Below are 25,353 nucleotides of genomic sequence, written 5' to 3' on the forward strand. Positions count from 1 at the left end.
GAGTGTGTGAATCCGATGCTGAATAATTCTGTGCTTCGTTTCCTCCTAAATATTATCGGGGAAGTATGGAATAGTGGAGAGGACTGGGCTGTGGCATCACTTCATGAGGAGGCAGTGAGTGAGTGAGTGAGTGAGTGGGTGGTGTGTGGAGGGGCTCTGACTGAGGCCTGGCTCAGAAACGCAGCCCTAGCAGCAGATTTGGACATGACTCGCAGGGAAACACTAATGCGATCTGCTATTCTTTTCACCGTTCACTGGCTTTCAGAGTGTGTGAGAGAGCGAGGTTCGGCTGGCAGCTCTTGTCAGTGTGGAGAAGTGAGGGATGTGTTGAGAGGGCGGCAGATAAGAGTCTCATGGCACGAGATAGAGGAGTCAGAGATAGCAGGTCCTCCGCGAGCTTTGTTATGACCTCATCTTAAAATTTGGCCCAGCTTTGATCTTTCAATTGAACCCAAGATCGACCCCTGCAGTACCTTCGCAGCTCTGGGACGAGGATTAATCTGGTCTGATGATAAAAGATGTTTAGATAAAACAGAAATTGGACGGCAGGATTCGATCTTTGGGTTTGGAACTGCTCCATAATGCGACACCAGGATGTGAACGCTGAAAAGGAGCCTGCTAAATGTATTAAATACGTCAAAGGAGCAGTACATTTCAAATGTTCTTACCTTCTGATTCTGTGTGAGTTTCATGGATGATTTTAGATCATGGTAGGTGAAGAGGAGAGCGCAGACAGGGTGGAGAGGACTGTGATGTCAGAGCAGGAGTCAGAGTCAGAGATGAAGATCTGAGGTCATTGGCAGTGACTGGAATGGGCAAAGTTATGGAGGCCAGATGGTTCGGTGCTCCACCTCTGTAGCTACATGCTAACATGAGTTGGATCACTTGGAAGCCCAGGACAGCAGGCTAGAGTTGTCAATTTTCCGGTGAAAAATCCTCCAGACTTCATTTAAATGTTGACACCAGTGAGTGCACCTTTTCGTTGCCGCTGAAATTCCGATGTTTCGTGGGGTTTGTTTCCAGCGCCGGCTCCACGTGGGTGAGACAGAAAGAGGGAGAGAGAAGGCAGATTAGTCAAGACTGGGGGAATAAAATTAGCCGAAGCGGCAGAAGGGGATTTGTGCTCCACCGGCTGCCCTCTGCTTCCCTCCTCCCCGACCCACCGTTGCCACTCCAGTGTTTTTGTGCAGCGGAGAATCTCACCTTCAACTCGCTCTAACTGGAGGTTGTGCGGGTGGTGAGTCAGCACTTTTTCCTCAGTCCTGCACCAAGAGTCCCTCCGTGAATGTGGCTCTGCAGAGGGACTCTCAGGGTGAGACCAGGGTTGCTGGATGAGGAGGAGCAGCGAAGGATCTCCTCATGTCTCTGAGCCGTCCTCGGGAATCTGTTCCACGTGCCACCTGAGCGTGGATGATAGACTTCCTGTCGGTGTTTGAGACCTGACGCCTGCTCTCATGGCTCTGCATGAGATTCTGCGAGAAGGTGGCGAGGCGTCCTACCGGATGATAAACAGGCTAAGTCAGCTCATCCAAAACTTGGACTTATCTGGACTGGGCTCCACTTTTGCTTTCAGCCCGTCCAGCCGCAAGAATTCCTGGAGAGAATGGGATGGTGAGACCAACTGATGCAGCCTCATGTGTCTGTAGAGTTAGGAAAACAGGTTCAGTGTGTGGCTCTTATGTGGATTTAGAAGTCAGAGATATACAAATACGTGTGTATATATCACTAAAGTTTGGGTTTTTTTATGTCCAATCTTGAGATTTAAAACCTTTAGGGTTGATTTTTCCCACAATATTGTCCCTTAAATCATGTTTAAACATTCATTTTGTATGTGAATTAAATACAGCTCTTGAAGCTTACTTCAGTAGCATCGACCTCACTTCGCCCTTGATGACGTCTCCCACCAAAAAAAAACGTTTTTCTCTGTCGCAGTTTGTTTTGTGAAGATGGGTTTCCTCACTCCTTCACTTTGATTATATATAGAAAAGCCTGAGCTGGTTTGTTTTTCTCGCTGACTAACGCTTGCTTTTTGTCCGGCCGTCTTTCGTACAATACATTTCTTTAGCATGAAAATGCTTTTATATTGGAGTTGCTTGGCAGTGACTGCAAGTGCATGTGACCCCCTCCTGTGGGGTCCCCTTTTTATGTTGAGTCTGTGCTGCCTAAATAGTCACTTCACTTCCCGGCTGCTCAGATTTTGCAGCAGAAGCATGAGGGGAGGAAGAAGCAGCCGAGGAAAGGGACGACCGGATCGGTTTTAAGTTGCTCTGTCTGCAGTTTTCTACTTTCTTTTACATTTGGAAGTGGGACGTGTGACTCTTCTGTCTGTCATTGGCCTGCGGTACGATTCACCGTCACAACCTTTCGCACGCTTTCATCAGCTGCATCCTGGTGTAATTGCCGTCAGGGTCGGGTATTTATGGTGGGTCTATATTTGGAAACGCGCCTTCTCGCCTGCATGTATTCACGTATGTGATGCACGCAGCAGGCTCACGTTCAGTTTTGGAAGCCCTTCAAGAGAGCGCTCGTGCTGTTGTGAGATGTTGTGTGGATTTACCAGCTGCTGAGGAGACTATGTGGATGTGCAGGTAATGTTTTAGCATCGTCGACTCAGCTGAAAGATTGTCAGGTGTTTTGTTTACCATCTCAGTAACCCTCTCCTCCTCATGTCCTTCTTCATCTTGAACCTCTCTGGTGGTCTTCCTTTTCTTCATCTCCATCGTTCCTGGCCAAACAATGTCTCTCCTCTCCATCTCGCCTCCCTAACTTAGTCATGAACTTCTGGCCCCCTGAAAGACTCATTTCTGATCTTGTCTTTCCCAAAAACAAACTCAGTATCTTCATCTCTGACTCCCTCAACATCATGGCACCAGTGCAGATTTCTAATCTCAATTAATCGCACTAAAACTGAGTTAACTTGCGATTTAAGTGAAGTTGACCACACGTTGCTTCTGTTCTAAATGTAACTTGAAGGTAGCTGTTATCAGTGGCCAATAATGCTTACGATGTTCTGCTGTTAGCATGTTGCTGAGCCGATTCATTCAGATTAAAAATGTTATCTCTTCAAAGCCCTAATTTGAGGAAGATATTTTTGCATCTTGATCTCACCTACAGTCTTCCTCTCCCCCAGAATAAGAAGTTTCCACAGATTTTAACTCGAAAAGACTTTCATGAGACCTCAGGGCACGTCACAAACGGGACAAGGATCATGTGGTGTGATATCGTGGCTGATCTAGTGGGAGACGGTGCTCACTCTGACATTAGAGCTTCAACATCGATCAGTTCACCTGACATAGTTTGATTTGGATAATTGTGATGTTCATATCTGATGATGCAGAAGGTTTTAAATATGAATCCTGACATCAGACTGGGTGTTGATATTAGTCTCATGTGCTCTTAGGAGACCTGCTGGAGACTTGGCTCTATCTGTAGGTGGGATGTTGGGCCGGGGGAGTGACCCCTTTGGCTTGGCCTGCACTCTTCTCTAGATGTGGGTCTACAGTATCGCTCATGTGTGTAGTAGCTCAGGGTGAAAGGCCTTATTGAGTCACAATGATTGTTTTAAAACATTTCTTAACTTTTACAGTGTGCTTTCCGTTAATTTAAGAGTCTTGTAAATCAGTGGTCCCCGACCTTTTTATCACCGCAGACCGGTCTACGCTTGACCATTTGAACGTGGCCCGGGGCGTATGAAGTTGCCACTTTGATCCGTCAGATAAGGCGTCTGCATATTTGTGTGCTCGGCATGTGGGAATCACCGACCATGATAAATCCATACTTCAAGTACGACTCCTGCTATTGTCTGTTAAAAACTTTCTTCTTCATGGGAGTCGTGTTTCTTCACTGAGCCTTTTCCTCTTCGCAAAGAAACTTTCCAAAGACGTCTGTTTCTGACTCATTTTGCCACCTTGTGGGTTACATTTTGGCTCTCAACTGACTGAGGCTTAACCAGGAGAATCCGGTCATATTTCAAAATAAAAAATCATTCAAACTCAGATTACACATAAAACGAAAATAATTACTTATTTCTTGTGCAGCCCAGTAGTAATTGACCCACGGACTGGTACCGGTCCCCGGCCCGGGGGTTGGGGACCACTGTTGTAAATGACATGCACGATGTTTGGCACATCGCAGTATAATAATGGTTTAAAAACATGTTTCAGGTACCATCACTTGCCACCTTCCCAGCTCTGTAAGCTCATCTCAAAGTGAGTTCATCACCTTAACATTCCCGTCTAAGAGTTTACGACAGTGTTTCTATATGTTTAGTCTTTGGGCAAACACAGCCTATCACATCCCCAGCAATCATTGACTCTTGGCCGGTGACAGACATCCATCTCTGGGCTAGACTTGAATAGTGTCACTCTGTTGGGACTGAAATCTATCTGGAAGAATCTCAACTGAGAAACAGTGTTTGTCTTTGAGAAGTCTCATTAGAATTAAGTCTTTCATTGTGAGAATGGAGTCACTGAGAGACAAACAAGCAGCCTTGAATGGATGCTGTCTTTGAATGCTGAAATGTGGGTGCAGTCAGTGTTTAATGGGCCGGTCAGAATGGGGGCTTTGTACTTTTGGCCCACTTTGGAGGAGATAAGGACGTTAAAGATCCTTGCCTTGTTTGGAAAGCCAGGTGAAGCAAGAAATCACCGTGTTATTTTGTCATCATCTGAACTGCGGTCTCATGAATGTGTTGCACCTGCCGGCCAGGAATACATTTTTAAGGCTACAAAGGGAGAGGGGAGGGGGGTACAGTTGAGCTACAAGGAGGCTTTTGTCTAGTTGGTAACCTGAGGTGGCAGGAGGAAGTCCCCGCCATTACTGAGTGATATCCTGAAGGCTGAACTGACTGGACCTGGGAACAGGTGGAGTCAGGATGGATCTGTCTGCGTGGAGCTGGTGCTGCGCGGGAGGAGTGATCTGAAGCTCCAGGATGGGAGGAGAGGAGATGGCAAAGTCCAGTCTCGGTGACGTGGAGTTAGACTCTGGGTTTTGCACGGAAGCTGATTCAGAAGCAGCAGGACTCGACATCTGGTTCACCCTCGCCGGACACATCGGTTACCAGCCGGAGGAAAGCAGTGAGAGTGATGGAGAGAAACAATCTCAGCATGAGATGGGGATTGATTCGGAGCTGATGGAAAGTGCGGCCCAATATGTCAATGAAAGGAGGGAAGACACACAAACTGATGCAGGTTTTCATGTGAGCTTGAGGCCAGTGGCAGAGAGCGGAGCACATGTCAGGATTTCTCTGGGAGAAGTGGAACGATACTACAGATTTTCCCGCTGCTGCTGCTGGCTGTGTGGTACGTTCCAACCATTTACGATGTCATCAGACGTTTTTATGATTCATCTAATGGGTTTGGGGTTTCTACTACTTGCACTGTGTGTACTACTTTTCTCCGTACCGTGAGTGTCTCAGCAGCTTAGTAATAGAAAGCGTTTGTTTTTCTCAGTTGTTTGAAATACAATAGTCTCACAGTGACACTCTGAGGAGAGTTTCTCCTTCCCAAGACGGTCCTCCCACCTGAAACCAACACAAAACCAATACAGTTGACCTTGATGTGGACAACCATGATTTGTACAACAATACATTCTAGCTAATGCAGAACACAGCTGAACCAGGTTGGGATTCTGCATGCCAGAGTTTTTCAAACAGGGTGCCATGAGAGAGTGTCAGGTGTGCCGTGGGAAAATGGTCTAGTTTCACCTCATGTGTCCGGAGATAGAGGTGGGCGATATGATGACATTAAATCATGACAATGAGATGCGCTGATCTGTCCGTCAGTCAAAGCTGCGCTGCTGTGGTGCGTGACACTCCTCTTCTCACACACTTTAAAAGTTGGTGAAAAACTAAATGCAGAACAAAATAAATGCACTCCAAAATGTGTAGAGAGAAAGAATCATTGTTTTTATGAAGCAAGATTAGGCTTTGTCTGGAAACTCAAAACTACAATAAAATCGAAAAGTTATTTAAAGTCAGTAAATAAATAAATAAATCATAATATGCTTTGCCATATTGCTCACCCCTTTCCGGTCACATTTGAAACAAATACATTTTCTGCTATTTGTCTCTACAAATAGCCTGGCAAAATAACAACCGAGTGTCAGTAGCTTCAGTTTTCACAAATGAATAGGGATTTTCCATAGGAGCACACGTCTGCTTTGACCGAGGCTCCTTTGATGGTGTGCAGCGGGATTTTTTTCAATGGACCAAGGGTGCTTTCAGTGTTTACCTTGTCAGAACAGCCAAAATGAAGAACTATTTCTGAGTTAAATGACTTCCTTGACACGTAGTAGCATGTTGCTTTACATTTACCTTCACTATAAGGTGCTTGTTAAGACGTACAGTAACCCCATTCCCCCTATATTCTGTGCATGATCTAGTCATTGTGCACTATACGGCTGGTACAGTTGCCTCTCCTCAGACTGCACCTGTTCTCAGTGGAACTGCCAGTGGAAATCTCTCCATGTTACTATGAAACTACTTTTGTCTGCCCTCATGAACCGGACAGCGTGAAGCTTCTTTTCCAGTCCGCTGTAATCTGTGTCAGTAGTGGCAGCCTGTCCAGGTGTGTGACTGTGTGACCCACTAACGTTTGACTCGTCACCCACAAACGTGAGTAGACTAATCCTCTCGTTAAGCCTTCTAAAGAACATTAGCGCCTAAAGAAGCAGCAGGTGGTGGGTGTGTATGGAAGTTGTCTCCGGGTAGGAAGACCTGTGTTTTTAAGGGTGCTTTCTTCTGTGTTTCTGCTTGTTGTGTCCACAGTCCACCTCCTCTCCAGCGACTGGTGCATTATCTTCTGACTTCTTTTTAACTTCTGCTGTGATGTCAGTAAATGGAGGAATTGCCGTGGCATCCTGAGGAAACAAACACTTCTCTTTTTGTTATGTAACAGAGGTGTAGAATGAAGCCGTGCTCCAGATCCCGACAAAATGTTTCACCAGGAACTGAAACTGAGCTCTGACCTGGTGTAAAAGTAGAGGGGGGTTTTGTCTGTAAATCTAGATATCCCTGTGGAAACACAGTGGGTGTGGTTTGATGGTCAGCGTGAGAGCTGCTGGAGGCAAGGTGTGGCCGTCTGGCTGGGACAGCTGGGAGCTGGGTGTGATTGAGCCTCGCAGTTAGCAACTTCATTAGGTTACCGACGTTCGACTTGCAGCCATCGATCTGCTCTCGGCAGCGCTGCTCTTTGTCAACAGTTTCAGTGCGCACACCCTGGCTGGAGGAGACAGGGCTCGGGTGTCGTGTGTACATATCAGATGATGATTCCTTCCCAATCAATATTTGCCAACCACAGTTGTCACTTGTCGTACAGTTGGATGGATTGAGGCGGGCTCTTAAAGCTGTGGTGGCAACAGGGGCATCTGCCCCAAAACAAGCTGCTTTAACGGATGAGTGGCTCAAAAACACCACAGGTTTGTGCAACGCCCTGTATCAAGGCCAAACTGAAGCCCAGGGCAGCCGGCCTGTGAGAATACTGTTCTTCCTAAAGACAGTCTGCAGAGGCCTCTTAAAGTGCTGTGAATTTATACACAGAACTGTACAGGCTCTGATGACTTTGGAGACTCATGAGTTACAAGAGCTTATATTGTCCAAAACTTCAGCTCCGTCTTGGAGACGTCTCAAGACATGACGTCTTCACCTACAACAACATTCAGTTTTGCTCATGTGTGGGTTCCAGAATTGACTCTGTGTTTGTTTAAACTAATGAGAGGAGGGTTTGAGTCCCGGAGGGTGTGAGAGTGAAGGACTGCTGCGCTGAAGACGCAGACTGAGCAACTCATTCAGATCTCCGGGGATATTTGTGGTTGTTTCAAATGGACTGATGGTAGGTGGCACTCCAGCTTCATCTCACTTGTTTTCTGCTGACGCTGCTTTTGTGACTTGATCCATCGCCTCCTGTTTTATTTGATCAGAGGCTTTTATACTTGATGAAGTTTTGGTTTTATATGAAAAGCCTGTGTGCTCTCACTGCTCTCTGGAGAGATGGAGGGAGTAATAACTTCATGAGACGTCCGTTCGAGTGGTGAGCTACAGTCGATGTTGATCCACTGGAAGTTCACTGTATAAGCGTCTCATAATAACATTTCAGTTTGCTCTCGGTTTCCTCTAAATAAGTGAACTTTTTGAACCATAATTTTAAACTCATAGAAAATGTGGAAGGCAAAAGGGGAAGTGTGTTTGACTCAGTTATAAACCTGCAGCTCAGGGAACTCTCTAAATATATTTCGGTAAATATTTAAAATCAGCGACAGCTTTTAACGCAAGAAAATGAGCTACAAAATAAAGTGTGAATGATGAAGCTACAGGAAGTACTGTAATGAAGAATGATCATAACAATACTTCTTGTTGCAGCAACTGAAGCAACAGTATAAAAGCCCTGATGCCCCCCTGAAAAACTGTATCACAACATTAGCAAGCAGCGTCGTCATCCATCTTCGTAGTCGCTAACTGTGTCGGTTGACTGAGTTTCTGCTAATTATGATGAAGCCTGTTAGTAAGAACACCTTTGACAAAATGGTCTGCTAAACTTGTGTCTGGAAGGAAGTGAATCAGGATTTGCCCTAGTGTGCCGCCTGTTGGCGTCAGGATGAATTGGATGTGAAGACACTTTGCAGTGGAAATAGCATTGAGTGTAACTTGAGTGCTAAATGTTCTGTAATCGGTGAGGATCCATTGCATCACCAAGGTTATAGTTATACAATACAATACAAGACAAATATTCAGGAACTTTCTGATGGAAGTCATCAGATAATAATGATAATAATAATCACTCGGCAGCTAATGCTTCAGCAGAGGGTTGGTTTACATGAGGAAGGGAGGGACGTCCATCATAAGACCTGCCTTCTACGAGGAAAGTGAGTACATAGTGGGAAAGATACAAACGACTGTTGGTGTGTTCTTCCCGAGGAATAATTCCCGGGAAGTGAGATGAGTCACACGGCTGATTGCCTCGGGTCCGCTGAGCAAACAGAGTCAAGCAAGGCGAAAAGTCAACATGGTTCATAAAGTCATTTCGTCTGCTGTTGACTGAACCTTTAGACTCTTAAATAGTGTTTACCAGAGGCTGTGGGAAACGTCCTTCTTATCTGGAGCTGGGGACCTCTCAGGAGGGATTGAAGTGAGGGAAGAACCTGGTTGTGACAGCTGCTTTTCTGGATGAATCCACTGTTGTGGAATGAATCAAGACTTGTTTTCATGATGGTGCGTTCAGCTGCCCTTTCGTGACCGCGTGGAGTCCAGACACATGACATTGCTCCCTTTCGTGTTTACACAATGATAAATCCTGTAAAGTGAGATTAAAAATTAGAAAATCGGATTACTGATTTGAATGTGCTGATGAAGCTAATTTATTATTTTCCAGTCAACGCACTATTTCCCCTTTCTCACAAATTAAAAAACAAGATTAGTCTTTAAAAAGGACGATTAAAAAAACCTGCTGAACGACACGACTCCTTCATGAGATTTTCTCCGCTCCAATGATGGAGTTCTGCGGCTGGTGTCTTTGCTCTGGTTCTGTCTGTCGTGACCCTCAGTCGTGTGGAGTTTGGAATTGAAAACTGAGCCAGAAGAATTTGCTACAGAGAAGTTGCATCACTGATCTCTGAACTTGAAGCCCCAGAGGAGGAAACTATAACTGCGAGGTCGTATCAGATCATTGATCTCTTTGACCTGGAACCACAAACAACTCAGTGGAAGGGAAAAATGAATGCAGACTTTGTTTACATCCTAATCCTTACTCAGCGTTTCTCAGAAGTGAAAGAGTGGAGTGATAAAGTGGCTCGACTTCACTCATGCGTCATGGTTGTGTCAGTCAAATGATGTTCTGTGCTGATGTTTGACTTTCCACACCTTCTGACGGGGTTCAGAGTTCCTTTTCATTAGAAGCCGTGAAGTTTAAGAAACAGGAAGATGCCAACCTCATTGGGTTAATAAAGCAATGAAGGCGGCTTCATATGTTGAACTTGAAGGCCAACTTTATCAATAAAGGCGGTCCAAACTTGCCACTTATTCTAGTTTCTGATCCACTTCCTGTTTGAGTGCCTTTCTCCTGGCAATTATGTAACAAAGCTCATATGTTGAACACTATTTGTTCCTCCTCAATATTCTCAATCTTTGGTCCAGACAGTCTCTTGAGTTGTGACAGGCTGGTGGGATTTTTCCTGTTTTAATCCTGACTGTGGTCTAAACCGTTCCAGGGTCACGGAGGTCACACACGACTTGTTGCTCACGCTGCTGGTCCTTCACCTCCAAAACTGAAGTTTCCTCAAGTAAATCTGAGCCTCTGCAGTTGATGATAGTTCTGCTTGATGGCTCAGCTTCTGTCACACTATGATTTTAAATGTGTCCTCATGGACTTCTGCATTGTCATTGAGGAACACATATTTACCCAAATTTCCAGTTGTTTATAGGTTTGAATCTCTCAACTGATAAATTTCCCAGGTTATTTTAATCACAGTTACAGTGTTTTTCCTTTACTGGCGCTTGTTTTCATGTTTAAATTGCATTCACTTTATATAACTACGATGAGTTCTGCTGTGCAAGTGGTTGCTATTTTTTTTAACTTACTTTTCACACAGAGATATGATAACTAACTGCTATTATTTTTGCAGTGTAGCATCTGATTTTTAAAAAGGAAATAAATCTTTTTATAATATTATTGAGAAGTGTGAATGAAATCTTACATATCTGAGGGTGAGAATACAAACATCTGGCAGTGTCAAACGGAATAAAATATGATGTGAGATTAATAATTGATCTTGTCACTCTAAATAATTCACTGCAAATTAAATGTTTATTTCAACTGCCAAAATATTCATTTAGATTTACATGAGTCATATGAGCCAGTATTTTATTAATCTGAAGTGTGGAGTTGAACTGGTTTCCAAGGAGGGCTGATAAAGTTTCTCAGTACCTTCACTTTTATCATATAAATCATTTGTATATTATCGTTTTATCTTCATACTTGTTGACCAAGTGAAGGTTGTTATGTTTTGCAGATGACATCATGCAGCTGGACAGCAGCCCCCTCCGAGCTGCGGACATCACGCCGGAACTCAGGAAGCAGTTCGCCTTCTTATCAGGTCAGTTTCTGTGGATGTGTGTGTCCTGGTTGTACGATTCACAATCCTCGTGTGTGGCTTTCTTTCTCATTGTAACACACACCCTTATGTGGTCCTGGAACACGTCATGCACGCATGCTTCCGCCAGACTCCACTGAGCTGAGGGCTTGCAGCGCCTGCAGCAGAGTTGGGAACCATTTTGCTGAGAAAGATCTCCGCCAGCGTATGAACCATGACCATGCACTTGCTGTTGCTATGGCGATGGGAGAAGAAAAAGCAGGCAGCTAAATATTCCAGTCACATGCGCTGATGGAGCAGCTGTTGGAGGAAGAGTGTGAATGATGGCGTGTTTGACCTACTTTGTATCAAGTATGGGGCCGTAGTGGAGAGCGCCTCCATTAAACTGGGGTTACTAGTTCAGTCTGCAGGCGCTGGTCCTTCGGCTTCTGCCGCTGTGTCTCTTTTTATATTTCCCCCTCCCTCTTGAAATGATGCGCAAAATATCTCACCAAGATTTGATCCTCGTTGCTCAAGACTAAAATCAATAATCATTTTTAAGAATATCGCTCATCTACTCAACCGGGACAATAGCGCCATCTGGTGGCTAATACCTCTTATACATGCAAAAGCGTCATGAAAATGGTATTGGCCACAATTAACCAACGAAAACAGAGCCAGTTTAATTCATTACATACTTTTATTCTAATCCAATCTAATCTCTATTATAAAAAAAACCGAGTTAACTTGACATCTCTCGTTCTGTGCTGTTGGTCAGGTGGCAGAGGAGACAATGGCAGCCCCATCATTGTCTTCCCAGAGTTCCCCACATTTGGAGACATCACAGACCGGGAGTTCCACAACGTGCTCTCCTACCTGACCAGCGTTCCCAGGTAAGACCTGCCTTGTTTGGCAAGCAGAAGTTGGCTGCCAGAAGATGGCGCTAGAAGTCTATGGTTTTATTAAGTGCAAAAATGTGCCTCAAGTCGGATGTTTTCTTCATATTATTGACTCACTCCAGCCCTCCCCGTTCTGTTCTTACGCCGGCCCATCTCAGCTGCTCAGTTAAAATGTTTAAAGTTAGATACTTCAGCAAGATTATGGAGCTAAATAATGCAAACTGAAGACGAGCTGAATCGTGAGATGGAGACTCACCAGCACGCTCACAACTGCACCGACGTGTGCGAACTCACCTCAGTAGTCATGATGATTATTGCAGCGCTTTATACCTCATCTGCAGGAGCAAGTATTTAATCAGTATTTGGCTGTGAGTGGACTCACTGAAGGTGTCACCGCTAGCTGTATTGTTCATAGACTCTCATCCATATTTGTAACTTGATTTTTATTTATGAGATGCTCTCTTCTGTTTCACCAAAGATGTGGATTGATTATTTGAGTGTCTCAAGGTCAAAGTTCAGGGGTCAAGTTAGGGTGGGACACCCAGGGGTGCACTATAACATCAGGCTCAAGCTGTCATTAAATATAACAGATGGTGGGGTGGGGGTACCTGAGAGGACGGCAGGAAACACACGCAACAGATACTTCTATAACCTTTATACAGACTTCTTTAACATGTTTGCAACAAAGCTCAATGCTCTGCTGGATATTTAATCTGTTTTAATTTAGTAGAGGTCGTTCTTAAATCCAGACATTCAATTTCCTGCTCTGCACGGCTCGCAGACGTGTGCTTTATATGCATTCATGCAGCAAATCTGCCTCCAGTGCTGCAGCAGACGACCTCAGCAGAGAAGTCACCCTCTCACGCGACACTCACGCATGAGCCCACTCAATTTGTGTCAGTGGCTTGTGTGAAAGTTGGGTGATTTTGAGCACATCGGATTGTAAGTACTGAATATTAGATTATGGTTTGCATGCCCTACATCTCCAGTCTGGCAGCCACTGAAATTCTTCCAAGTACATCTATCCATCAGTCTTGGTTCAGACAACAGGCATTTATGAAGTAACCTGGACCTTTACAATAATAAACAAATAAAACAAGGACTTATTACTCCGCCAACTGTAGGCAGGAAAGATTTGGCTTATAATAACGTATTTCAATAAAACTTTAAGGGCTGTTTGGAAACAGACTATCTTACAGGTCATTTGATTTTGGTTGGATTCACAGACCTATAGTTTTTAAGGAGCACATCCGGTCTTGTGACCAGCTCCGATTAAAACGGGCACATACATTCGCAACATGCAGTCAAATCACTCACAATAGTTTCTAGACTGTAAGCCGTTACCTCTTTCTTGCGATCTGAACCCTGTGGCTTATACAACGACGTGGCTAATGTATGGATTTTTACAGGCTGAAAAGCTGCCTCCTCACATTGCACCGATGAATTCACAGGCAAATTTTTATTAACGCTCAAAATGCGCTGTTTTCACCTGCGTGTTGCAGTGTGCTATATAGTCGGGAATTTACGGTAAATTAATCAGCTTTAATGTTACAGTTGTGACAAAATGTCATGTTACGAGCGTTTTTTTTAAAGGTTTTGTTATGCCATCCTTTCTTCACGTCTCTCACGTGTCCGATCTGAATTTTGTCGTGCTACTGCCACCTGCTGTCTGTTATAGGTTGTTATAGTCAATATATTCAACATGAAATATAATGCTAAAATATGTGTTGGACAATGATTTTAGTTTGATAAATTCATTGTGGAAGCTATTGAGAGGTTTGGCATAGATCTGCACTCTCTGAGTGCTTTTGACTGTTCTTTCTTTGCACCGGTTTTGATATTGTCAGGAATATTACTGCCATGGAACAAAGCTACTGATGGACTCTTTGACTCTCGACCTGCTGTATGGGACATTGAACTATTTCGGTCAGCACAAAGCGCAGGTCTGTGGTAGCTGCTCCCCTCCCCCCCACATCTGGACGTCTCCACTGACTGGCTCGCAGAACTGTCCGTCTCCCCACTGCTTCCTTCTGATTGGCTTACCTGCCAGGGTTTCCTGGCAACCAATTGTGTGTTTGGGGAGAAGATGCTGGAGTCTGTGATGCTCAGAAACATTTCTTCTCTCCCTGCCGACTGGACTACACTTTTTTTCAGCTGAAGACTGTAGCCATAGCACAATGCAGGATTTGGACTGAGACACTTGAGGAGGACAATTATTTCATTTTATTTGGAATATTGACCACTGTCAGTGTCGCTGGGCTCCAGGTAGGCATGAATGGCTTCTCTTATGAGCTGCAGACTAGTACCAGTGTTAAGCACGTGCTGCCCCCCCTCCCCTCCTGGGACTATACAGAGGACAGGGGGGACTGGGGGTGATGGAACGATGGCCAAGAAATCTGGAAGTGCTCCACAATAACTGTCCGTGGAACGCACCAGCTGTCTGTGGAGATAAAGGAAATCAGCATAAAGACTTGGCTTACGAATGGTTTCACTCACCCTGCATGCTGCTTTGGTTTATTTCTGCTCGGAAGATATTTATAAATAAATAAAAAGGATAACATCTGTGTTAAAGTTCAGTTGATAAGATGCCAAAAGCTCCCTAAAGATCACGAAGCTGTGTTTGATTATTGATCTGCACTTTGTGTTTGTGTATGTCTCTGCTTCTGCAACATACACGGTTCCATGCCATGGGATGACTGGAGACTTTAGTCTATGATACTATTGTGTTTCTGTGTGTGTTGCAGTTTGTCGTCGACTGGCGTGGGCTTCATCCTCGTCATCGATCGCAGACAGGACCGATGGGCGGCAGTCAAAGGGACCCTGCTTCGCATTGCTGTATGTGTCTTGTGTTTCACTACATGTGACTTTCATTTGAAATGTCGGTTGGTTTCTTCTATATTGCCAAGCTGAGCCGCGTTAAACAAAATGAGCGGTGGGGGGGGTGGATATATGAGCTTACTAGGGGAGAAAATGAGAGATGAATATCACCACTGGGAGGCTCTAGAGGCACACTCGCTGGTTTCAAAATGCAGTCAAGCTTTATTAATCCCACAAGGGGGCTTTAGAGACTGGCAGCAAGCGAGCAGGGGGGTTGTTCTGTCATCCCCGTAATAATGTCCTGTCTGGAGTGAATCATGCTGCTGCTAAATAGATAAGCGAGGGTGATTAAAGCTGCCTGTGTTTGCCGGCGACAAGTTGGGGGGATAATTTATGCCAATCTAGAAAACACTTGAAAATAGGTCAGTGTGTTTCCACAAATGTGGTCAGTGTGTGGCGGGGTTGCTCTGGGATGAGTTGGTATTGGTTTTGGGGTGATGCTTTGGTTTTTCTCTGCCTGTGAAAGTGCACACGACTGTCTACAGTCGTAGTTAGTTATTGATTCAGTCCTGTTTCCCAGTGCAGCATGAACAGATATAAACACACAGCGAAACAGAGAACTTTATCCTCAACATTACGAAACATGCAGTGGCAGCTTATTATTAAATCCTGTCTATTATGTTTGAACAAAGCAATGATTTGGCTCCCGACAGCTATTGTTCCCATTGGAGGATGAGCGCTGATTTGATTTATTAATTCAATTATTTATATCCCATGTGACGTGTGTTGTCTGTCCACCGAGGGGGACGTTCAGGTCCTTAGCTAATTATAAAATATGCCATGTGAAGGACACTTGCAACGCATGTCTCTTTGTTGATCTACTCTTTGTTTTATGTATTTGCTTTTTTAACCATTTATATAACTAACAATTGGGAAAGATTTTAGAAACTGCTTCTGTGTGAGTTCTGCTAGACTGTGATGAGCTGGAGGGGAACCACACAGTTGCTGGTTTGTTGTATGTCTGCATGGCAGGGTTGTGTCTTAGCCCCAGTCATTGTCGAAGTTTATTGGTCTTTTGAACTCAAAAAACATATGAACAGATTTCAATGCATTTTTAGGACAGGTCGATAGAAGGTCTTCCTATTTGTTCTTCTCTACTGTTTGTGAGTTCCAGAACACTACCGCCACCTGCTGTGCCACTGAGCTCAGTGCGATCAAGTACATTTTACATCATTAAAGAAAATATAAAATTTCATATGAGATAAATCAGGGTCAAGTTTTTAAGGGAAGAAAGGTTTGGATTCGTAAAAAATGTTTTGATGCCGCTCCTGCTGAAGCTCGCTTCTCATGCCAGTGGCAAAAAAGCCTTGACCATGACCGAGCTGCTCTGCTGCGGGACACAGCGGAGCTCACTAACTCATGCATGGTGGCATCGTTTGTTTCTTTCGATGATGGGATAGATATGAATTAATGTGTTCATTACAGCAGTGTGTGACACATGTGGGTGACAGTCATGTTAATAATGTGACCTCTGGTCACGCTTCTCTGCTCTGGATTGAGTCTTGAATCAACCTGAACAAGGACATTCTCCTGATGCCAAAACAGAAGCAAAAGATTTGATTTTGTTCAAATAAATTAATGAAAATAGAGCTGTTTGAAAAGTTTTTTAATTTTAATTTTAATTTTGGGTGTTTTTCATAGTAATCAGGAGTCAGTGGGTGATGAAGACTAGTGAAGAGGGAAGAGAAAAATAGTCTTGCTCCTCTCCTCAGGGTGCTTTCCCAGGAAATCTCCAGCTGGTTCTGGTTCTGAGGCCCACCCAGCTCCTCCAGCGCACGCTCTCAGACATCCTGTTCAAGTTCAACAAGGATGAGTTCAAGATGAAGGTTCCGGTGGGTGAAGAAGTGTCCATGAAGGACCATCATGCTCTCTGCCTCTCCCTGGAAGTCATGAGGCTTTTCATTCCTCGGTCTGTGCAGGTGATCATGCTCAGCTCTGTTACGGAGCTGCACACGTACGTCGACCAGTCCCAGCTCACTCAAGACTTAGGGGGTACACAGGACTATTGCCATGAGAAGTGGATCTCTCATCGCACTGTAAGTAGACAACTATTTTCATGAAGTAAACGTGCAGGGACCGAAGGCCAGCCACTGCGGGCTGAAGAGGGGCTTTAGAAAACCAGAGGCCGGGGTCATTGTAGGATGGAATTATGTCATGATCATTTGGTGCGAGTCTCATGTTGATCTTCTGTGTTGAAGGCAATTGAAGGCTTCGCTCTGATGGTGAAGAGAACGGCTCAGGCCTTGCAGTCTTTCGGCACAGAACTGGCTGAAACCGAGCTCCCTAACGAAACACAGGCCACCAGCAGCCTGCTCAGCTCGCACTCCAGCAAGAAAGACTTGATGAAGGTAGGAGCACGGACAGACTGAGGTTCTGGTCCGAGCCTAACGTCACTCCGCTTCCTCTGTTGGGCAGGATGATCTGCGGCTGGCTTTGGGGCAAGGCAGTCGGCTGCTGGAAAACATCAACGAACCTGTCGTGAGAGACCCGGACCACAACATGAACCAGGACGAACTGGAGAACCTGGCAACCGTGCAGAGGTCCGAATCACTTGAAGTCCCTCCCTCCTGAGTCACTCTAGTGCTCATCTCTCTGCTCTCTCTCCAGACTGCTGTCTCAGTTGGACGAGACTGAGAGAGCGTTCGATGAGTTCTGGGTCAGACACCAGACCAAACTGGAACAGTGCCTGCAACTACGCCACTTTGAGCAGAACTACAAAGAGGTGGTGAAAGCATCCTGTGACCTGCGAGTCTGACAGCGGGCCGCAGAACTCATGTGAGTGCTTGTGCTGCAGGTGAGAGCGCTGCTGGATCAGCTGTCCGCTACACTGGAGAACCTCAGTGAAGTGGGAATCAGCCCAGGTCACGCCGACCATGTCCTGTCTGAGCTCAGCTCCTATGAGGAGAGAACGAGTGTGAGTGGAGCGACTCTTCACCGTGTTGTGATTCATCACACGTCATCTAAAGTGGACTGAGACGTGTCTTCTTTCACAGAACTTGCTGAGCAGATCTGCAGCTTTGGCCCAGGAGGGTGACGACCTGATCCACAGCTCTCACTACGCCGAGGACTCCATCAAGCCGAAGTGCAGTGAACTCAGAGCGGTCAGCGAGGATCTCAGCCTCAAAATGAAAGCCAAAAAGGATCACCTGCTCAAAGCCGTGGAGCTGCATCACTGTCTGGAGCGGGTGAGACGTCCGACTCTCAGGTCCTGGCGGCTGTTCCTTCTGACCTGCTCTTTTGTTGTGGGCAGGCGTCGAAGTGGTGCGACGACGGGATATACCTGCTGGCCTCGCAGCCGGTAGACAAGTGCCAATCACATGAAGGGGCGGAGCTTGCTCTGCAGGAGCTGGAGAGCTACCTGGACAGTGAAGGTCCGAATCGGTTGCCGGAACTCAGCATGATATGGGGAGACTATGATGCTGTGCTGAACCAGCAGTTCCGGGTGAGACAAGGAGTCATATCTGAGCGACACACTCCTGTTCATAAACATGTTTATTGGCCCTTGTTTTTAGTTTTGATGTGGCTGTAACTTGCTGCATCATCACATGACTGCCTTAAAAGGCATGGTTACGAGTTGAAACAGCCACTATCTATAAGACACTAAAAAATCGACTACATTTCATACTGCTAGCACAACAAACTCAAGGCCTGGGGGCCAAATCCGGCCCACCAAATCATTACCTGTGCCCCTCCAGTTACATCAAAGTCAGAGTCAAGACACAGCTTAAGTGCACCAGCGGGTAGTTCACCATTTTGGTGTTCAGCTCCATCTGTTTTCAGGCCAGCAGAGATTGTTAATTTCAATAATGAACATGGAACCTAAAAAAATGTTTTGGAAGTTGTATTCATGAATCAGCACACGAGTAAAAGGGGTCTTCGTGTTGGTCAGGATCAAGTGGAGAAGATGTTCCAGAAGCAGACGTCCATGATGGAGATGTTCGATAAGAGAAGGGTCAGTCTGAAGAAGCTGGCAGCCAAACAGACCAGGCCGGTGCAGCCTGTGGCTCCCAGACCCGAGGCCTATATCAAGTCTCCTCTCAGCTCACCTGGTCAGTTTCAGAACGCCTCCATAAAACTCAACATCAAGAGATTCACTCCAGCAGGAATGTTATTTATCACCAGATGTTTCTGTAAACTGCAGTATAACAGAGCTGACTCAGCTATAAAGAACATATTTTTTTTTCCATTTACACTCATCTTGAGTCAGCGAAACGTATTCATGAAAAGTATTCTTGAGAAAATGTCATTTATCTTAGCATCGTAATTCAGTGTCTCCTGTGTTATATTGTTTGCTGTCACTGCTGCAGCTCACAGAGGACACCTGGAGCGGGCCAAGTCTGAGGGCGACGCTGGGAACTGTGAGAAAGTAAGTGGATACTGTCATGATTTCGTCCCTGCTGTCTGCCATTTATTCCTTTCATCGTGATCAAACGTGTTTGCTGTGCCCCGCAGGGAAACGGCCAACTGCACAACGGAGACGGCAGCAGCAGACATGCGTCTCTGTCGGAAGAAGAGGAGAACCTGGCGGTGCTCAGGAGGTCAGTGGGGTCACAGCTCTTTCATCTGGGATTGTGTTTCGCAGCAGATGGGTCGTCTCCTGATGCTGATGTCCTCTGTGATGAATCTGTCTCCGTCTGCAGGCACGTAATGAACGAGCTGCTGGAGACGGAGCGGGCTTATGTGGAGGAGTTGCTGTGTGTTTTACAGGTGAGTTGTGCACCAGCGTAGAACTGTGTTTCCATTTTCAAGTTTCTTATTTTGCTGCCTGTCTCACAGGGCTACGCCTCTGAAATGGATAACCCGTCGATGACCCACCTCATCCCAGCGCCCTTACAGAACAAAAAGGAGGTGCTGTTTGGTAACATGCCTGAAATCTACCACTTCCACAAGAGGTGATTAGCGCCACCTAGTGGTTGATTATGATTGTGAAGAGAAGAGGATCTAGAATCAAGCTGGAACTGAAGTGACAGGTCTTGTGATCATGGTTTCCAGGACGTTCCTGACGGAGCTGGAGCAGTACACCGACTGTCCTGAGCTGGTGGGGAGGTGCTTCCTTGAGCGGGTGAGCGTCTTGTCCTCAGAGATTCTCCTCCTGAAAACCAATTGTCTCACCCTCTGTCTGTTCTCCCACCTTTAGATGACGGACCTGCAGATCTATGAGAAGTACTGTCACAACAAGCCGCGGTCTGAGAGTCTGTGGAGACAGTGCTCGGACTGCGCCTTCTTCCAGGTGAACTGACCCGGGACTCACCGTCATGTATGGAGGCCATGGTTTAAGAAAACTCGCTTGTGTTTCCTGCAGGAGTGCCAGAAGAAGTTGGAGCATAAACTGGGTTTGGATTCGTATCTGCTGAAACCTGTCCAGAGAATCACTAAATACCAGCTGCTGCTGAAGGTGTGAGGATCAAAGGAATATTGAAATAATAGTTTAATGCATTCTCCAGTAACATGGAGTAACACCAAGGTGTGTCTGTCTCTCAGGAGATGCTGAAGTACAGCAAAGGCTGTGATGGAGCTTCTGACCTGCAGGAGGCGCTGACAGCCATCTTGGGAATCCTTAAAGCTGTCAATGACTCCATGCACCTGATCGCCATCACAGGCTATGAGGTAAGGTCATGCTTCTGCCTGTAAAGATCTGTCATGAGACTAGAAGATGCTCATCTGAGTGACACTGAGCGCTGCACGCCTCACTCACGAGTGTAAAACACAGTGGTTATTCTTGTTTATTTCGTCCCGCTTCTTCGTGAGGACCACCATAACATGACTCATGTTTTCCTCAGGGAAACCTAAGCGATCTCGGGAAACTGCTGATGCAGGGTTCATTCAGCGTGTGGACTGAGCACAAGAAGGGTCACGCCAAAGTCAAGGACCTGGCCCGGTTCAAACCCATGCAGAGGCACCTGTTCCTCCACGAGAAGGCGCTGCTCTTCTGCAAGAGGCGTGAGGAGAACGGAGAAGGATACGAGAAGGCCCCCTCCTACAGCTTCAAGCAGTCCCTCAGCGTACGTATAGGGGTTCTCCCCCAAAGCTGATCTCAGCTCAAACTCAAAGCGCCGGGGTTCTGTCTGAGCAGATGTCGGCGGTGGGAATCACAGAAAATGCAAAGGGGGACAATAAGAAGTTTGAGATTTGGTCCAACTCCAGAGAAGAAGTCTATATTGTCCAGGTGATTAAACCCACTTAGATATGTTGGAAACTGCCTCTACACTGTCACCGTTACACTCTGTCTATGTTGTCTTCGTACCCCAGGCACCGACCGCCGACGTGAAAACCACGTGGGTGAACGAGATCCGGAAGGTTTTGACCACTCAGCTGCAAGCCTTCAGAGGTGATTCTTGATGCTCTCATGAACTCAGTTAAAGATTTATTTCGTTTTGTCTTGGATTTTCGACATTTGTGTGCTCTGAAGATTGGTATCATATGGCTGAAGCCCTGTTAGATGATTAAACCATCACACTGTACTATTCAAATCGCCACATGTGATTCAAAATGTGATTTGAATTCCAGCATAAAATCACATTCCTCTTGGTTTTAATCTGTTTTTGTTCACTGTTGTGCAGTTGACTGAACATCACCTACTAGCTTGTAGAGATTTAACACTCATTCTCTCAGTGAGAAAGAGAGAATGTCTTCTACAGCAACTCCTAAAAAAGAATTAAATGAACCAGTTTTTTCAGAATGAAACCTGTGCACATGCAGAACAATAAAGATCTGTTTTCATGGAATACTCTAGTCTATAATAATACAGTCGTTATGAGCTGCAGAAACAACTTCTATACAAATGTTAGGTCAGTCCATATTACACTTATCCAGTCAATATTTATCCTTAACCGCAAAAAGAAAACCTCATCAGAATCTAGGTTAAAGCGAGTATGATCGTTTCATGATGGAATTGTCTTTCAGAAGCGAGCCAGCAGAGGGCGCCAGATCAGGTTTTCCAGTTTCCTCCGGTGTCTGGTGGAACAGTCAGCCTGAGGTGAGTCCCCGGTTTCAATAGTTCCGGGCAGTTCTTTTAGATCACGTGACTTGTCGTCCCCGCAGCCCGTTCAAAACTGCACCCAAAAGCTTGAAAAGGAGCGAGGAGAAGAAGAGCGAGCCGTTCAGCCCCGACGCCAACTCGTCCTCCTCGAGTCCTGCAGGGAAAGGTGAGCAGGAAAAGAGTTGCACCTCCTGGTGTCCCCTGCTGTGTGCGCCGCCGGCGTGTCTGGCTCTCCCGGTTGATGCGGCTAGGCCTCAGCTTTCATCTGAACTGGAAACCTGTCTCGTTTTCACACCTTCTTTTCTCACCTCCCTTCTTTCCCTCGTCTGCCCCTCTGTGCTTCCACGCCGGGTCAGATGATGCTGCCACAAGTCCGACCTGTGACAGAAACGCTGCGGCTAAAAAGCGTTTTACTTTGCAAGGATTCAGTAACCTGAGAGCTCAGAAAGGTAACCGTGGGCTAGTCTAGCTTTCATCTCCATTTCCGTCGCAAAAACATCTGCAAGATCTCCACATTACTCTGTAACGCAAGACAAGAAGGTGGTTGTGGGTCACACGCTGCATGCTTGCTTCCACAGACGCTCCGTCTCCTGATGACAAAAGTTTTACTTTGCCCATCAGCATCCTTCTGTCAGCAGGTACCCAGTGTCCTCCGGTCCCAGACCCCAGAACTTTGCTCATATCATAGTTTTTTTTGCTTGCCTTGCATTGTTGAGTCTCCTCCTAAGGGTACTCTCGGTTCTTGTTTTAGGGTCTCCACCCAGCCCCGATCAGAGCACGAAGCGGCAGAGCGATCCCACTCCGTTCGGGTTCAAAGGTAAATGATGTGTGAGCTCTCCGCCCCGCTGGCTGGGCCGTGACCCCCATGAGCAGCCAGCCGGGTCTCTGACCTGTCGCCCCCTGTCCCTCAGATGCTGCCCCCCCACCCCTCCACCTGACCAGGGCCAGGTGGATGAGCACCTCTAGTCTTTTGCAGACAAAGCGCAGAGGTATAGACTGAAAAACGAAAGTCTTGTTTCCCACTCGGGCTCGGCGCCTGTCGCACTCTCCTCTGGGTTGAAACTCACTGTGGCGTCGCAGGCTCTTTAATCTGAGCATGCTCTTCCACACCGGTCTGCTTTCCTCCCCGCTCACTGTTTGGGTCTGTCACGGGTGTAGACTCTTCCCCCCCTCAAGCCTCCACCTCGAGGAAGCCAGAGTTGACTGACGGTCTTCTTCTCCACCAGGCTGGAACAAGACCTCCCTGTTGCTTGATGCTTCATTGGAGCAGGACGACGACTCAAGTGCGGAGGAGCCGCTGAACTCTGACCCTGAGGACGAAAACGTCAAGAAGCTGGTGAGTTTAAGGCCTTCAGCGCTGCACCTGGTTTTACGCTCATCTTTGACACAGAAGTTCTTCGTCCTCAACTGCATGAGCCTCTGGTGCACCACAGGGTTCTGTTTGAGGCCCTGTTTGATTTTCTGTCAGCATCCAGCAGCGCTAGGTTGCTACTGATTTAGTGACGTACACATGGATGCTAACTAGCTCACACCAAACATGACCGTCCCTGGTTCCCAGCCTCATAAGTGACTCCATCTCTTGAGTCCCTTCTGAGTCGGGTCTTCCATTGCACTTCTTCTTTCTCTCTCTGCATCCATATCAGAGAGGGAAACTCTCAGATTGGTTAATGTGTTGCGACTTGTTGCGACAGAAGCTGTGATTCAGTCGCCTCAAACATGCTGCACCTCCTGAAAATAGAATAAGCTCAGATCTGTGCTTGTATAGCGATACTTGAGGGGACCAATGCGTGGGGGCTTTTTGCTGGTCCCTGCGAGGTCAAGCCTCAATTTGAGGCTTAAAACTTCCAAATAATTCAGCCATTATAGCTGAATTTGAAAGTTTGGTTCAGAGTCCTGGTTTTCTGTGGTTAGGTTTGGGGGGTTGAGGCTGGGGAAAGCATGAAAGTCAATGAAATGTCCCCATGAAACATAAAAACATCAGATGCGTGCGTGTGTTTGTGTGCAGCAGCTGTGCTTTCATCATTTATATTGTGTTTGTGGTTGGGTGTTTGCTTAAGTTATGATCATATAAAAGAAAAATTGAACTGTGTTCTGACAAACTTCCAGCAGGGGGAGCACTTCCCGCGGTTCTGTTCCATCAGAATCTGCGGGGTTCCAGACCAACTCACACTCACGTCTTCCTTTATTCTTGTCTCTGTTTCCTCCCGTCTCTCTGGTCTTCCACCAACAGAGCGCTGGTAAATACACTGTCATGTCCGACTATGAGAACGGAACCAACCAGGACCTCTCCGTGAAGAGCGGGGAGGTCGTCCAGGTGGTCAGAGAGGGAGACGACGGGCAGTGGTGAGGAGCTGGAATCCACAGCGAGCGACGGATGAAGCGTTTAACGTTGCTTCTCCTCAGGTTTGTGCGCAACCTGAGTTCTGCCAAGGAGGGCTGGATGGCAGCGGCGAGTCTCGTCACCATCATCGAGAGGTCCAAATCCTGTCAGTCCCTCACCAGCTCAGGTAGTGTGAATCTGACCTCTGTTGACTGGTACTGAACGCTGCTGCCTGTCCAGCTGCAGATCCGCTGATGACTCTTGGTTTGTGTTGCAGAAGGGAGCGGCTCCGGGAATCTCAGCACTTCGTCCAGCTGCAGTGAGACCTACACCAACTTCTCCGACATCAAAGTGTGAACCCCAGTTGGCCAGCAGACGACGACACGCGTGTATTCGGTCCAGCGGGACTGAGATCAGCGGATACATCCGTCCTCCTTCTGCCTGTCGTCCACGCACGCTGCTGTACAGCCTGCCTTCTGCCCCTGTCGTCTCACCTCCTCAAGCACTTTTCCTGACTTCACTCTTCTCTTCATTCCCTCCGTCCGTCCCGGACCAGCTGCTCCCTCTGCTCTTACTGTTCGTGGATTATTACTGACCAGAGATTATCGAATAGCACTAATTTATTCCCAGTGGAGTTGAAGCTCTGAATGTAGATATTGTTTATTAATCTTCGTCGAATAATGTTAATACGGGAAAGGATATATTGTACATGAAGTATGGTGATGTTGATATTTGTGTCTATATTTTTTACATTAAAGAAAACAAGAATACCACGTTGTTATCTGCTGTTTTTTTCTACATAGACTGATGTGAGCAAAGGTGGCCACGGAGGAGCCCAAGTTTATTTTGTAAGACTTCATGATCATTTATTTTCTATTATCAATTGTTATTTTGATCTAGTTATTGAACGTTTTAAATAACTTGTGAATGTTTTCTTTTGGCAGTATTGACCCACAGGTCATACACGATAGTGTTTTGTTTTCATACAGAAGTATAAAAAGACTATAAAAGTAGAAGCGCTTCCCCACTGAGTAACACATTCATCTCCAGTAAATATACTTTATTACCATTTTCAATTATCGGGTGCTCTACTTTCTCTTATCGTAGTTTTAGTCGCTTGCGCATGACAGAACCTGATTCAAATATTTACATAAGCAACAGTAAAAACGATCGCTATTTACACGGAGATCATTAGCGCTGAGGAGGGGAAACGCCCG

General features: G+C 46.1%; 1 protein-coding gene across 4 annotated transcripts; it reads left to right on the forward strand.

Moving 5' to 3' along the window:
• Positions 1 to 1,189: 1,189 nt before the first annotated feature.
• Positions 1,190 to 24,896, forward strand: mcf2lb (mcf.2 cell line derived transforming sequence-like b). 4 transcript variants are annotated; one of them, XM_053876361.1, is made up of 34 exons: positions 1,190 to 1,611; positions 11,002 to 11,085; positions 11,840 to 11,954; positions 14,705 to 14,795; positions 16,550 to 16,669; positions 16,757 to 16,873; positions 17,036 to 17,185; positions 17,253 to 17,377; positions 17,445 to 17,559; positions 17,632 to 17,751; positions 17,831 to 18,022; positions 18,088 to 18,279; positions 18,727 to 18,886; positions 19,145 to 19,203; positions 19,290 to 19,375; positions 19,478 to 19,544; positions 19,614 to 19,729; positions 19,830 to 19,899; positions 19,975 to 20,067; positions 20,140 to 20,232; positions 20,319 to 20,444; positions 20,618 to 20,839; positions 20,911 to 21,003; positions 21,087 to 21,165; positions 21,741 to 21,813; positions 21,879 to 21,982; positions 22,173 to 22,265; positions 22,395 to 22,454; positions 22,568 to 22,633; positions 22,728 to 22,805; positions 23,043 to 23,152; positions 24,047 to 24,159; positions 24,220 to 24,323; positions 24,414 to 24,896. In XM_053876361.1, exons 1-34 carry the CDS (start codon positions 1,455 to 1,457, stop codon positions 24,491 to 24,493), a joined length of 3,723 nt encoding a protein of 1,240 aa, XP_053732336.1. In that variant the 5' UTR covers positions 1,190 to 1,454; the 3' UTR covers positions 24,494 to 24,896. The 4 variants fall into 4 exon arrangements, with proteins under 4 accessions (XP_053732336.1, XP_053732337.1, XP_053732338.1 ...); XM_053876362.1 differs by lacking the exon at positions 22,728 to 22,805 and having other exon boundaries at positions 1,192 to 1,611; XM_053876364.1 differs by lacking the exons at positions 1,190 to 1,611; positions 22,728 to 22,805 and adding an exon at positions 4,028 to 5,300.
• The last annotated feature ends 457 nt before the right edge of the window (positions 24,897 to 25,353 follow it).

The sequence above is a fragment of the Synchiropus splendidus genome, chromosome 10 (assembly GCF_027744825.2).
Source record: "Synchiropus splendidus isolate RoL2022-P1 chromosome 10, RoL_Sspl_1.0, whole genome shotgun sequence".
NCBI classification, from domain to species: domain Eukaryota; kingdom Metazoa; phylum Chordata; class Actinopteri; order Syngnathiformes; family Callionymidae; genus Synchiropus; species Synchiropus splendidus.